The sequence below is a fragment of the Rhinatrema bivittatum genome, chromosome 6 (assembly GCF_901001135.1).
Source record: "Rhinatrema bivittatum chromosome 6, aRhiBiv1.1, whole genome shotgun sequence".
NCBI lineage: Eukaryota > Metazoa > Chordata > Amphibia > Gymnophiona > Rhinatrematidae > Rhinatrema > Rhinatrema bivittatum.
The window spans coordinates 204,170,872-204,185,324 of record NC_042620.1 but is presented as its reverse complement, the minus strand read 5'-3'; the positions used below and the strand labels follow the sequence as shown (position 1 = coordinate 204,185,324).

General features: G+C 41.4%; 1 protein-coding gene across 20 annotated transcripts in view; it reads left to right on the top strand.

Annotated features, from left to right (window-relative positions):
• Positions 1-14,453, top strand: part of LRRFIP1 (LRR binding FLII interacting protein 1) — a 359,409-nt gene that overhangs the window by 218,876 nt on the left and 126,080 nt on the right. For 14 of the 20 annotated variants that reach the window (XM_029606446.1, XM_029606440.1, XM_029606437.1 and 11 more), the window contains one exon: positions 3,811-3,888. The exons of the other annotated variants lie outside the window; for them this stretch is intronic. In XM_029606446.1, coding sequence (XP_029462306.1) covers positions 3,811-3,888 — 78 coding nt within the window. The remainder of the gene's footprint in view (positions 1-3,810; positions 3,889-14,453) is intronic. 20 annotated transcript variants of the gene reach the window in all.

Here is a 14,453-nt window from a genome sequence, read left to right as displayed (position 1 = left end):
CGAGGCCTCCGGACCAGCCCCCGGGTCGGATGACGGTGCGCCAGCAGTTCGCTGGCGCGTGTAAATTTACGTCTGCTTCTAGCAGGCGTACATCGAGGGACAAAGGTAAGGGGGGGGTTTAGATAGGGCCGGGGGGTGGGTTAGGTAGGGGAAGGGAGGGGAAGGTGAGGGGAGGGCGAAAGAAAGTTCCCTCCGAGGCCGCTCCGATTTCGGAGGGAACGGAGGCAGGCTGTGCGGCTCGGCGTGTGCAGGCTGCCCAAAATCGGCAGCCTTGCGCGCGCCGATCCAGGATTTTATAAGATACGCGCGGCTATGCACGTATCTTATAAAATCCAGCGTACTTTTGTTTGCGCCTGCTGCGCGAACAAAAGTACGCGATCGCGCTCTTTTTTAAAATCTACCCCACTGGCTGTGCCTTCACCACAGTTTCCAACTTTAGACAGGAAGAGAGTGATTTTTACCACCACATATTTACTATAGTAAGAGAGTACACCATCAAAGAATTCAAGCAGCTTTTTTAACCAGCAATTTTACTAAGATAGTATAAAATAGGTCACATACACTTTTTAATTTAGGCCTGGATTCACCATTCTACCGCAGAATGGTGAATCCAGCGAAAACGGGGCGAGGGGGGGCGGGCCTGCGAAAGCCGGCAGCCTTCGCACCACCATGGCGTTTTCGCTGCCGGCTTTCGCATCCAATAACGCCACCGTGAAAGGTGGTGCTATTGGGCGCGCTACTGGCGACGATGACGTGTCTTACCTTATCGCTGCCAGCGAAGACATCACGGAGTCCGCTCCGACTCCACCCCTAGCAAGCTATCGCAAGCAAAAAGGGACTTTTCGCGCTAGATAGTGGCTTATTGCACACGATAAGCCTTAGAAAATGACCCCCTTAGTTTGGATCTTTTTCTTCTACTGCAAAACAAAAATATAGAATATGTACACATACTATACTGGAATCTTTAGTGTTGCTATTTCTTTCTCTTTGCTTTGTTTTTGTTTGGGGGGTTCTATATTTCTTTTTTTTCCTTTGCACACATTTTCTCTTCTTTCCTGCCCCTTTTTTCTTGGGCTTGTTTTTCTGTTCTTGTTCTTTTGCCACTAACGAAAAGCTTCAGAGTAATACTTTTGTGTCTAATATCGGAAGTAGGATCATCACAGTTTTTAATCACATTTTTTTTTTCCACTCAGCTCTGTTGTGTCCCTGAAGAATTTGTAATTTATGTGAGAAAACCACAGGAAAGCATATGAAGAAATTGCCTCTCTTTTTAAAGGGGAAAAGACACCTAATGCAGCATGTTTTCTGTGATTGTTGATTGTTGCAGAAATGTAGGATTCTATGTGCACATTTTTGTAGAGCAATTTTTAGTCTGCCCGTGTAGCTTGCAGGCCTTCAGGAGGGCCTGGAAGCTCGTTTTTCAAAGGGAAACTCCCCTTTGAAATAAGCATGCATGTGAAGTTAAAAAAAACAACTCCCCACCCATACTTGACTGGGATGGCCCTGCTGGGACCACCAGCACCTTTCCCTGCACTAGGGTATGGCAGTTTTTCAAAGTTTGATTTAGCAGGTAAACACCAGTTCACCCATAGAAAAAGTTTTTGAAAATTGCCATCTTGTATATATTTATAAAATGGTTATGGAAAATTTAACACTTGAGTTGTCAGAGAGCATAATGTGACTATGCCTCAAAATCCACCCAAGACAGTTGGAACAGTGCACGATGCCATCACATATTGTTCCAGCCTCATGGAGTCTGTGAAATGGTTTCAAGTGGACCTTTTTATTTTAAAAGCAGAAATACATTTTTTGGTCCTAAGATGTTTGGTAAACACAGCAACTCTCTCCAGCATGTGCATCAAATGGTTCTGCTGCACTTCATTTTAATGTAGCTTTTTAACTGGTGCCTCTTTTTTTTTTTTTTTCTTTCTTTCTTTCTTTCTTTCTTTAACATTTTTATATACCGGGATTCATGCAGAATTTGCATATCATCTCGGTTTACATTGTAACTGAAAACGACAAGCATGAGTAATGCAAGTTACATAGAACAGGGTGTTAAACTTGGAAACAGATTACATGGGTAAAATAACTTTGTACATGGGTAAATTAAAATGGGTATAATAACTTATTTATACATTTTTCAATTAAATTAAGCATATAGGAAAACAGCAAAACCTGCAACAGTTATTTTAATACATATGAATCCATAAAAATGAGAATACCAATCTCAAACACCAGGGAACTTAGTTAAACAGTACAAATAGCCGTTGGGCTAAAACATATTATCGCAGACAGAATCTCAAAAGGGTGATATGGAAGGAATCAGTGAGGAGGCAGAAAGAAAGAAAAGAGGTGACAGAGCTAGAACTTCAAAAGAGGAGAAAAAAACCTGGTGTCTCTATCTCACCACTCTTATTTTAATCTGACCTTGAAAATAACAACCAGATGAGAGGGGGGTGTGTGTATGTGTTGTTTTGTCTTCGTTTGATGAGCTGTATGTTTGCTTTATTTTATGTTTCATGATTGTAATTTTATCTTTAGCTTTTTTTTTATGCATGTCTGTTCATCGCCTAGAAATATTGTGATTGGGTGGTTTATAAATTATATAAATTAATTAAAATAATGTTTAGCATTTAGTTCCAGTTCTCTCATTAACTCTATTACTGTAGACAAGCCATTTTTATCTCCCTGTGCCTGAATTCTAATACTAGCTCTGGTACCAGTTTTTGTGACCTTTGTTTAATTTATCTGCCAATGCCCTGCTTTTACAATGGGGAAACCCTATGCAGGGCTTCCCAAACCTGTTCTGGAAGATTCCATAGCCAGTCGGGTTCTGGATATCCACAGTTAATGTACATGAGCTAAATTTTGTATCTACTGGGTGTCCACTGAATGGAAATTTTATTTCATGCATATTCGTTCTGGATATCCTGAATACTCAGCTGAATGTGAACTCCTCAAGACAGGTTTGGGATGCCCTGCTCTAAGATGAGGAAAAAACTGTGCTGATTTACCTGCTTCCAGGGAGCAGTAGAAGCTTTCCGAGAGGTGATGCATCAGTATCTGGAGAAGGGGTTCTGTTCATATTTTTCTCCTGCACAAGTCCTAAGGAGGTAGTTTTTTTATCGTATGAGCTGTGGCATGATGAGGGAAGAGAGATATTGGAAGGAAGATGCTGTAGAAAACCAACACCAGTCTGGTCTGAAAGGAGCTAGATAGTTTTACATTCTTGCTTGAAGTGGTTTATTAAGCAGCAGTAAGAAAAATGAAAGAAAATGGAGGCAGTGTTCCATCCTTTTGCCTTTTTTTAAATAAAATGCTGAGTACTGCGAAATATTGCTGTTGCTCGTAGATTATGAACCACATAGTGCTTTGTACAGGGATTTCTGCTCCAACGCAACAGTCTGATCATGGAACGAGAAGAGTGTGTTCATCTAACACAGTCGTGTACAGTATGTGTTTTGTGATTACACATCTATCTGTGCAGTGTTTTTATTTGGATAGTTATTGGGTGTATTGATGTCTGTAGATCTTTTCAATATTTTTTATTCTGTTACTTTGTCTACTTAACCACTGTCTCCAAATCAAATTGCTGAACTTTATGCAATGTGTAGGATCTTTCATCCCTGTTCTTGTTTTTTGCATGATAGGTGTATAATGTAACCTAACTACTTTGACTTTCTTTTTTTAACTTCTTTTCCTCTTAGTTTTACAGCTGCTTTTATTGTTGCTGCTGCTGCTTGGGATTTCTTTTCTCACTGCTGCTCTTCTTTATTTCTACCTGTTCTCTTCTGGGGGATGTCTGGACAGCCCTCGGAGTATAGCTGTTACCTCGGATCTGGATCGCGGGCTTCATCCAGAGCCAGCTCTGCTCGAGCAAGTCCTGTGGTGAGCTTCCTTTCCTTTCCTTCTGTCTGTCTGTGTGTATCTCTCATTCTAGGAACTCCACCATATTCAGTATATCAGTTTAATTGGTTGATTTAACTATATAAACTAAAAAGCCACATTACTAGCTACAGTCCTCAAAATATGAACTTGTCTGATTTTATACTTTGTTTGCTGTTTGAGTTTTATTCTAGTGGTTTTATTGGTCCTGGAGACAATTTGAGTGTTTGTGGGTACTGATACTATTTGTTTTGGACAAACAAGATGTTGTACATGAGCTTTCAAGGCCATAGAGCTCTTCATTAGATGGTAGATGATATTTGATGAAGGGACCTAAGTGCTCACAAAAGCTGCTATATTGCAATATTGTTATATTGTTGGTTCATTTACAAGTATCACAACCTGAAATTATTTTGGTCTTATTCCTAGGTTTCCTTTTTCTATTTCTATGTGTCCTGGTTTATTTTATTGCACACCGTGCATAATGCTTTAGATGATTTATGCCCTTGTTCATTTTCTCACATGGGGGTGAGTGATTTGTTTTTTTGACATATCTGTGAGCATTACTTTATTTCTTTACATGTATCAGTGCGATCTCTGCATGGGGTTCTGAGGAGTCAGCACCCCAATTTATTTAGATCCAGAGTGATGGGATTGGCTAAGTAGATGAGATTTTCAAATTCCTTTAACATATATCTCCTCAGAAGTGACATAAGATTCAGAATAAATAGCTGAACTCTAGACAAATGTTTTTCTCTGACACTCCCATTTTTTGAGCAACTGTACCTTGAAGGAGGACTTGCTTCTCTGTGAAACTTTGACTCTTTGTTCTGCATCACCCACAGAGAAAAAGAGTAAATCTTCCGATGGGACTTATTGTTTTCACAGAAGTTAATTGACTCTGTTCTTACTGTATCATTCAGAAGCTGATGAATGTGAAAGAACATTGAAATGAATGGGGGCACTCTGTGTAGAAAATCAGACTGTACAGAAAATGAATTTAAAGTAGCTAACAAAGAGTAGAGGTGAAGCAAGGTGCTGATTAATTTCTAGATATTGTGTGACAGGTGTTAGCTGAAGGTTATGCAGCGTTTGCATCTGTAAAGGGAAAAGTGATCACTGACTTCTGTTCATCTGTAAGATGAACCAGTAGTTTAGGGAGCTGTGGTCTCGCCTTCGTTGATATTACTGCATGCTAACAGCAAGGCTAGAAAGGAGCCTGATCAAAGGGGCTCTGTGCATAAGTAAGAGACATGATCTGGGAATTAGAATACAGAACCGAGTCAAGAAACATTCTGAAATGTATTTGAATCACTTGTCTGTCACTGATTCATTTTGGCTCTCTTTTTATTCAGTTATAATTAGGGACCTTCCTTTTCAGTTTTTACTTTTTTTTTCCCCAGGAATTTATCAGTGTTGATTCCAACAAGAACACAAACAAGAAAATTCTGTTGAAAAAATGACCTGTAATTTTTCCAAGTAAATACCATTTTGTAATAAATTCCTAGGAAAAATAAAATGTAAACTGAAAACAAAGACCCTTAATTATAATTAATATTCCTTATCATCCTGCTAGACTAGTCTTTACATATGGGATTTCCCCTCCTTCACAGCTGACGGAGTCAGAGGATACTCCTCTTTCATGACCTCACTCTGGGCTTATACATGAGGTGTGCTCGTGGCCTAAACCTAGTAGTCTTGTCTCTAGCACCTGTAACAGGTAGACAGGATTCAAAATTCCCAGAGTCTTGGTTTGTCCTCAGCCTTATTGAGCCCCTTGACTCCCAGGCTGCCCTCAGGTTAGAGTCTGCACTTGGGAAGCAAGATAGGAACCCAGTTCAGATCCTTCTGGTCTCCTCACAGTTCCCCTAGGGGGTCTGGTGTGTATTCTAGCAGGAGGGTTCCCTCTTCTCCATCCCAGGGAATTGGGAACCCAGGGAGTGTGGGAGGGCTGTGGGCTGCTCCCCCTCCCCTTTTTTCCCACCCCTAGCTGTTAGCTTTTACTCCCTCTCTACCCCTCCTGCTTTGGGCATAGCAGAGCGTGAGTAAAGCTACAAAAAAAAAAGGGAAATCGGCAACAGGAAGAGAACTCCAATGTTTGAGGGTGGGGCCCGGGACTACCATCTTTGCAGGAGTGTTGAAAGGGTGAGTACTTCCGTTTTATGCTCCCAGGGAGCTACGGGAAATAAGGAAACTGTCTAAGCACCACGGCTGAGCTTCTTCAGCTGAGGCAGAATGAAAGCACCAGTGAAAGGAGGTGTGAGGGGCTTGGCGAAGCCTGGGCAAGTCATGGGGAGCCATGAGACACACTAGCTTGGCCGGCACAGAATTTAAGCAGCATTTCTGTTTTTGTTTTTTCCTACAAGATATTCTGGTCTAATTAAAAAAAAAAAAAAAAAAAAAAAAAAGAGAGAGAGAGAGAAAACAAAATGGAAAATCCCCTACCAAAAAGGGCTAGATCAGTGATGAGAGGCCCTGACTCTCCAACCCAGATGCTAACCCAGGGGTACAGAGAGAATTCCAGATCTGATCTGGACTCTGAATGGTCTAGACAGTTAGACTACCTAGAAGAAGAGGAATGCTCCTTGGAAAAATAGGACTCCTTCATTGTATGTCTATTCCATAGAGAAGTGTTAACAGCCCTCATCACTAACATTATGGCTGCCCTTAAGATTTTGGATCCTTGAGTTCGCGGCCAGATGGAAGGGGAGCCCATATTACAGGGAATTAATTTATTTGTATTTATAATCCACCAAGGTGGTGAACAAAAAAAATACATAACCAATGAAATATAAACATCAAAACAAATGTAAAGACAACAAATATAAAAACAGGACAATAAGAAACCAGCTTGACATCCTGGCCTGCTCAAAGAAACATTCCTTATCAAGAAAAGACCCTTACAGAAATGCTTGCCTGAATAAATGTTTTCAACAAAGCTTAAAATTCTTTAATACATGTTGTAAAACATAATTCCTGGGAAAGTGAATTCCATACCAATGGGACCAGCCATGAAAATGGCCTGGTTTCAGCTAAATGTGCCTAGCGTGACAAGGGAACGTCTAGTAAGCAGTTGTGACGATCATAATGGCCTGGACAGATTGTATATCCAAAGTATGGAATTCACCCATGCAAAAGAGTCAAGTGCTAACAGTTTGCGCACCATCATTGCTACCTTATATAAGTTATCCATGATTGAATTGGCAGCCAGTGAAGTTTGCACAAAACAGGGGAGAAATGGTCTTTTATGCTGCGGCCATACATAAGCTGAGCAGCTGCATTCTGCAACAGCTGAAGAGAATGCAATGACATTGTAGGGAGACCAGTGTAAATCGAATTGCAGTAGTCCAACAAAAGGCTAATCAAGGCTTGGACCACTGAGGGGAAGTCACCCTTATTTAAAAGTGGTTTAAGACCCATGTAGCATACACGGTGTAAAAAAATACATTTCTAACCACTGATGTAATTTGGTCTTTAAACAGAAGTTCAGAATCTATATAGACACCAAGGCAAACTGTACGAGTGTTTTCGACTTTTCTTTGCAAAGGTAAATCTATAAGAGAACGTTGTTGAATAATCAGAAATTCAGTTTTAGATTGGCCCTGAACCTCTCTAACAGCAGTCACACAAGAAACTAATACAGATGTCTCAGACCAAGATGAACCCAGGGGAATGGAGAATTGTACATTGTCTGCAGATATACGGTATCCAGCACAGAACCTAGCAAGTACTTTGCAAACAGGGACAGTATAGATATTAAAAAGAAGTACTGAAAGGGCAGACCCCTGTGGAACACCTGTACCTTTTGAGTGCCAAGAGAAAAATTCCTACCAGTTCTCACCTGCTGGTTTCGTCCACTGAGATATGATCTGAACTAGTCCAAATCTAGACCCAAAATTTCATGCTCTCTCAGCTGAAAGAGGAGGATTTGGTAGTCAGTGGTGTCAAATTCTGACAAAATATCAAAAGTGATGAAGTTGTATTTTTTCTCACTATCAAAACCTCTTCTAATAGAGTTGATCAAGGAGAGCAGGAGAGTCTCAGTACTTGAGGCTTTTCTAAAGCCAAGTTGAAATGGGTCTAAAATCTGATGATCATCCATATAATTACAAAATTGTTTAAAAACAGCTGTTTCCATGATTTTAGTTACAATTGAAAATTAGGAAATCTGATGAGAATTTGTAAATCAGATGAGTCCAAATTAGCCTTTTTATGAAGTGGTTTGATAGAAGCTTTCTTCAGAGATGGAGGCACCAGCCCTTCGACTAGCTATCGAAATCCTTCCCTTTGCAGCTGACACTGAAGGCTATGGTGTGGACAGAATATCACCATGATTCCACTTGTGCCATTATAATGTGGGCTTGCAGCTCTGCTGGTGGTTATTGTCTCCTTTATCCATCTGGCTAAGATGGCTTTGGATGCAGCTTCCACCTTCTTAGAGCCTCCAAATAACACAAACAGCTTGTCTGACATTTTAAAAGCATTTGTTTCCTTTAGGTACTTCAGTAAGACACATCATAGGTGGTCTTCTATTCTCTATAGGGCCACCACATGGTGCTTATTGTACAGCTTCAACAAATACTACAGGTTGGATGTACAGGTCAAGGCAGATTCAGCCTTTGCAGTGGGAGCCCTGAGGATAGCCCTGTCTTCCTCTCACCCCAGTGAAGGGAAGCTTAGGTAACACCCATATATATTGACTAGTCTAGCAGGATGATAAGGAAGGTTACATTATATTTTCCCTGATAATTTTCTTTTCTTAGGTCCTGCCCAGGAAGTCAAGGATGACGAGGATCATTGGGAGCGAGAACATTATGTGAGATCGCTCTACAGCGCTTTCCATTATCTGTTCTCTCTCTGTCTTTTCTGTTTTTCATGCCTTGACTCACTTAGAGTGGTAGAAGTTCCAAATTGGGCACCAGAGGAATTTTAGGTGTTCACAGTGCTTTGGAAGTAGGCTATTAGGTTTAGTCAATTATCATGTCTCCCTTATAAAGTCTAGAGTGAGGTCATGAAAGAGTTGTGTCTTTTGTCTCCATCAGCTGTGAAGAATGGGAAAACCCATATGTAATGACTGGTCTAGTAGGACTGAAGGAAAGAAAATTATCAGCTAAATAAAATGTTTCCTTATTGTGATTTGCTTCACATAATCCATCCAAACAAAATCTCAAAATTATAACTTGCTGCCAGCTACGGGATGCTGCACCGCGGTTGGCATCCTATACCTCACGATCCCAGGCTCAACGCTGCATCCTGCGACCTGCTGGTGCCTCCCAGCATGGCTCTAGCATCCTGCTCCTCTGCTGCATCCTACTGCTCTAAATAAGGGCCCATAGCTTCTCACCAGCTTTATAGGACTAGCACCTAGGATTTACTGTGGCGCAGACTGATGACATCAGCACTATTCTAATGTAAACGTACGTACGCTCACTCATCTGGGAAGGAGCCTGAGAAACCCATTCTGATTCTCCATTCCTCTGAGTCTAGCTGTTCTGATTTTGACTATAGTTTGAGACCCTGCCTGGTTCCTGACTGTACTTCCATCTGCTGTCTGCCCTGATCCTTGCTTGTCTCCTGTTTCTGAATGGACTCCACCTGCCTCTCGATTCTGTACAGTGCCTTGGCCCTTTCAGTCAGCAGTCCCAGGATCCACTGTTTCAAGCCCATGACAGTTTACTCAGGCCTTGGACTTAGCTGACGTTCCTATGCCGGAGTTTATGTGGGACCTCTCACAGATGGTCCAACAACAACAACAAAAAAAAAATCAAGATCACATTATTGGGGTCCTGCAAGATCTTTCTTTTTAGCTAAATAAATTGCAGTTGTTCCTAGCAATGGCTAAGCCACCCCAGTGATCATTGCCCCTACTTCATGACTACTCCTTCACTTCCCCTACTTCTGCCACCTCAGTATGATGGTCATCTCAAGACCTGTAGAGGCTTCATCAATCAGTGCTTGATTCACTGTGAGCTTCAGCCATCCTACTTTGCATCTGAATGAGCGAAAGTGGCTTTTATAATATCTCTGCTATCTGGTCAAACTCTGGCATGGGCTTTCCCCCTGAGGGAGAGCGATGACCCTAGTCTGTGTAATCTCCAAGTATTCTTGACCTGCTTCAGGAAGCTCTTCGATGAGCCCACTCTAGCATCATCTTCAGCCTCAGGATTACTCAGTTACTCCATGACCAATGGGCAATATGCTATACAATTCCATTACTGGGCCTCCAAACTTTCTTGGAATGAATAGGTGCAGATAGCCGTATTATGGCAAGATCTATCAGTCATGGTCAAAGATAAACTGGCCAGCCATGACACCCCCGCCAAACTGGATGACCTTGTATTCCTGTGAATGAAAACTGACATTCGTTTTCAAGAGAGTTCCTAAGACCCGGAGTCCCCAGACACAATGCCTGATTGGCACCCGATTTTCAAAGACTTATGTTGTCCCCTCTTTTGCTCCATTTAGTCTACATCCAAGAAGGAACTTATACAGCTAGATGATACAAGTAATAGGGATGTAACAGAGAGAGCCTTTTTCAGTTACCAGTAAGCCTTGGGAAATGCCAGATAGAAAAGATTAGTCTATGGGGGAGGATCCATTCAAATTCAGCTCCTCCCTTTGAGGGGCCTGGAATGGCTGTCCCCCTGAGAGGCTTTATAACAGCTCTCTTCTGAGAGTCTGAAGGCAGTCAGTATAATTTTCGGAGAGTTAGGAGGTGGTAGGTGCTTACTTTTTATTGTATTTTGAGGCCCAGTTGGAGGGAACAGGCTAACCCAGCCTAGAAATGTTGACCAGGGTCAGGAGGGTGGTCCTTCCAGTCTACTCCCTAGGTGGTGTGGATGCCCCTCTGGTTTGTATTTGGGATTTTGACCTTTTTTTTGGTAGGAGCCTTGCTGGACATCTGGACCTTTCCTGGATTCAGGGAATGGGGAGCCCTGTGTTTGGGACACAGAGGAATAGGGAAGACCTGCCCATCTGAGGTGGTGACCCACTGCTAGAGATAACTCTGGTGTTATCTTCAGTTAAAGGAAAGACTATTGTTAGACATCCAGAAGGAAGATTGTTTGGCTGCCCCTTCCTACCTGCAGTGGAGCAGGGTAAGAAAACCTGCTTCCGAGGAGAGTCAGAGTCTGAAATAAATCTAAAAAAGTAGAAGAACCTGCTAACTGTGAGTAACAGAACTGTAAAGATCCCGGAAGACACCTATCTGGAGTCTTTAGCCCCTGGGGAGAGAGACAATTTATTCTCTATGTAAAGACAGGATTTTTAGCCATCTGTGAAAGGGATTTTCCTGACCAGCTTAAAGGTTACTCTGCTCACTGCGGCCTCCTCTTCACCTAATCCAGGAGAGTGCTAGGATCCCCTGTTGAAAGATTCTGCACAGATAGAGCTGAATATTGTAACCAAGGAGAGGAAAGACTGTGGTGCTGAAAACATATTTGTGCCATTTGCAACCAATTTATCAGTAAAAACTTTAATTTTGGACACTAACCCAGTATATCCAGCATCTTTATTTGGGCATGCAGTACTCGCAGAGAAGAGAGATTACCCTTCTCCAGGAATAACCAGAAGGAAGTTAGTCACCCCTGCACTGGACCCTGAAAGGATACCTTCTCCCCCCCCCCCCCCCCAGCCAAAAGGATCCACACCCTGGGGAAGGCGCAACAGAGAAGAGTTAGTCAGGATCCCTGCCCCAAAGAACTTATAAATACTTTCATGGCCCCATCCATGCAGGATAGGCACACTGGGGTGAGGTTACAGGAAGAGAAGTGCCAGCAAAGGTTACCCAACCTCTGTTTATGCTACATTGACCAGAGTCATTATGCCTCCCCCTGTCCATAGAAGTCAGGAAACTCGCATGCCTAGGGTTGATGAAAGAGGCAATCCTAGGTACTACTCATCCTCCTTCCCCATGTCAAATTGTATTGACTGATCAATTGGACTTTGGATGTAATGAATTCTTCTTGGAAACCTTTATGGACTCTGGCACTGCACACAGCTTCATCGATAAAGCGCTGGTGGAAAAATTATATGTACCTGTCTGCATTTCTTCATGTCTACAGAGAACTATTGCCAGGAAATATTTGCTACACTATAGACCTATGACCATTACAAGTTGGGTCTCCTGCATAAAGAAGACATCTCATTTTTTGTGCTCTGCAAGGCGGTTAACCCCGTTCTGCTTGGTCTACCATAGTTACAGCAACATTGTCTAGTCATGAACTGGCGAAATGGAGATATCCTCTCATGGAGTACCATTGTGTTGGAGTACCCAATTATCTGCTTCATATATATCCTTCTATGTAACTCTGCTCATTGGATCTCCAAGTTATTCCAGGAAGATGATGCAAGACATTGGAAAAGATTAAGATGTAGGGCTGAAAGGGAAGGGAAGATTGGGTAGAGAATTGAACAGCTGACATAGGGAAGAAAAGATCTGGTCTTCATTGACCATTCACTCAATCTGTATTCTTTTCCTTGCATTCTCTTTTTTTCATCACTGGATCATTTGCAATCATCTATGTAATGCATCCCATCTGTTACATCTTCTGCAGAACTGCTGCTTGTCCCTTTTTACCACCTTTCTCACAGTTCCCGCACTACGTTCTTTATGCTCTCCCTAGATTGACTCCCTGTCAAATGCAAGATCATGCACAAACTTCTCTGAAAGATAGCTTTGACTGATGTCTCAGTGTTTGCTCTTCACTGATTCTTTTCTTATGTCTTTAACTGTTTCTTTTCAGAATACAGCCACTTGAGTTTTCACTGGTGCTCTCCTTTGAGATCATATATACCCAGTTTTAGAATCCTTGCATTGGTTATCCAGTGTGTGGCAGATAAAATATAAGATAGCTATCAAGGCTCCCTATTCGGTATCTGATCCAATATAAGATATTAACTTTGATTCATAATATCCTCAGGAACCCAGACACAGTTTGGCTAGGAGCGACATTACACATGTATATCCCCCAAAGAGCTTTGAAATCAGCAAATAAAGGCTTACTAGAGATTCCTTGGTACACCATGCTCATCTTGGTGAAGTCAGAGACAGAGCACTTTCCATTGCCAACTCAAACCCCTGGAACTCATGCAAGAGATACTAATTAACGCTGGATGTTAAAACATTCAAAAAAGCCTTAAAAATGTGGTTATTCAAGGTAGCTTTTGAAACCAAATGACTCTGTGCTGCACTCCTGAATATTTGGAGGTATTTATATATGCTGTTTTTATGTATTGTTTGATTACTTGTATTGATTAACTGTGCATGTTTTTGACTCTCTAAACCACCCTGATCTTCCTTTTTTGAGGGGGGGGGGGGGGCAGTATATAAATAATTGTAAATAAATGGTTAAGGCACCAAATAATGAGGTGCTGCTGTGTATTACTGCTGTGCTGAGGATGCATTGCCCATTTCAAACTCTGCTTTAGTAGTCCAGGTCATTTGGAGATTTCTTCCCTTAAACAAGTTCAACTTAGTGAGGCCACTGAAAGGGCTGTTTTAGTTGTAGGCCTTAGCTTATGAAATTTGCTCCCTGCACAACTAAGGACCAGAGAATTCCAAAAGTTTAAGAAACAATTGGAACATTTTTCAGCAGGCAACAGGTTAGCAGTGACAGGTTATCTGTAAACCGATATGATGTACCCACGAATACCGGTATAGAAAAGTTCTTAAATAAATAGATAAAACGTGATAGATGATTATGTTTTTGTGATGTTTTGTTATTTGTTTTTAATGATGAACATTCTTATGTAACTCACCACAAACATTGGAGTGTGTGAGTAATACACTTATTTTATTTTTTTTTCTGGGACTTGAATGCCATCTGATCTCTCTCCTCTGCATAGGTGTTTACAAAGGTGTGACCTTGTCTTCTTTTCTGTCTTACCAGTCTCTGCTCCTGTATTTCTGCTGTTTCACTGTGACATTTTTTCTTCTTTATCTTCCTTTTGCCTTATCCATGTGTTCCTCTCATGCCTGTGCTATACTTTCTATCCCATTTCCTGTGTCACTTGCCTTTTTGCCCCTTTTGTGCTTTTCATCATATTCTGCAACAGCTCAGCTTTCTACCATCATTAGTTCCAACATTCAGACACGTGGATCATACAAAGATGGCTGAAATATGCCTGCAGCTGCAGAGTGCTTTGGTTGCGAGAACTGGAAAGTGATTCAGGCCTTCTATGTTGAAAGTTGTGATATGAACATTTCTGATGGCATACCCTTCCCTGGACACATTTAAGTAGTAAAAAAAAAAAAAAATCAATCTAGCTTTATTATGGTTTGTTGTCTGATGTAGTTATTATCACATTGGCATAGCATTTCATGGCTTTTATGAAAAGGCTCTTTGTGATCTGTTTCTGGCTATTTCTATTCCAAGTTAATTTTCAGAGAATATTTTTTTAGGTGGGATGCAAAGGTTGCAAAAAAAAAAAAAAAAAAAGAGATGCTTCACATTTTACTGTCTCTTTCCCTCCCAATCTTACCATAACCAGACTCTACTGTGCATTTTTAAGAGATAGTTCTGCAGGATATTAAATAGATATTGATTCCAGCCTTTAGTTGTAACTGA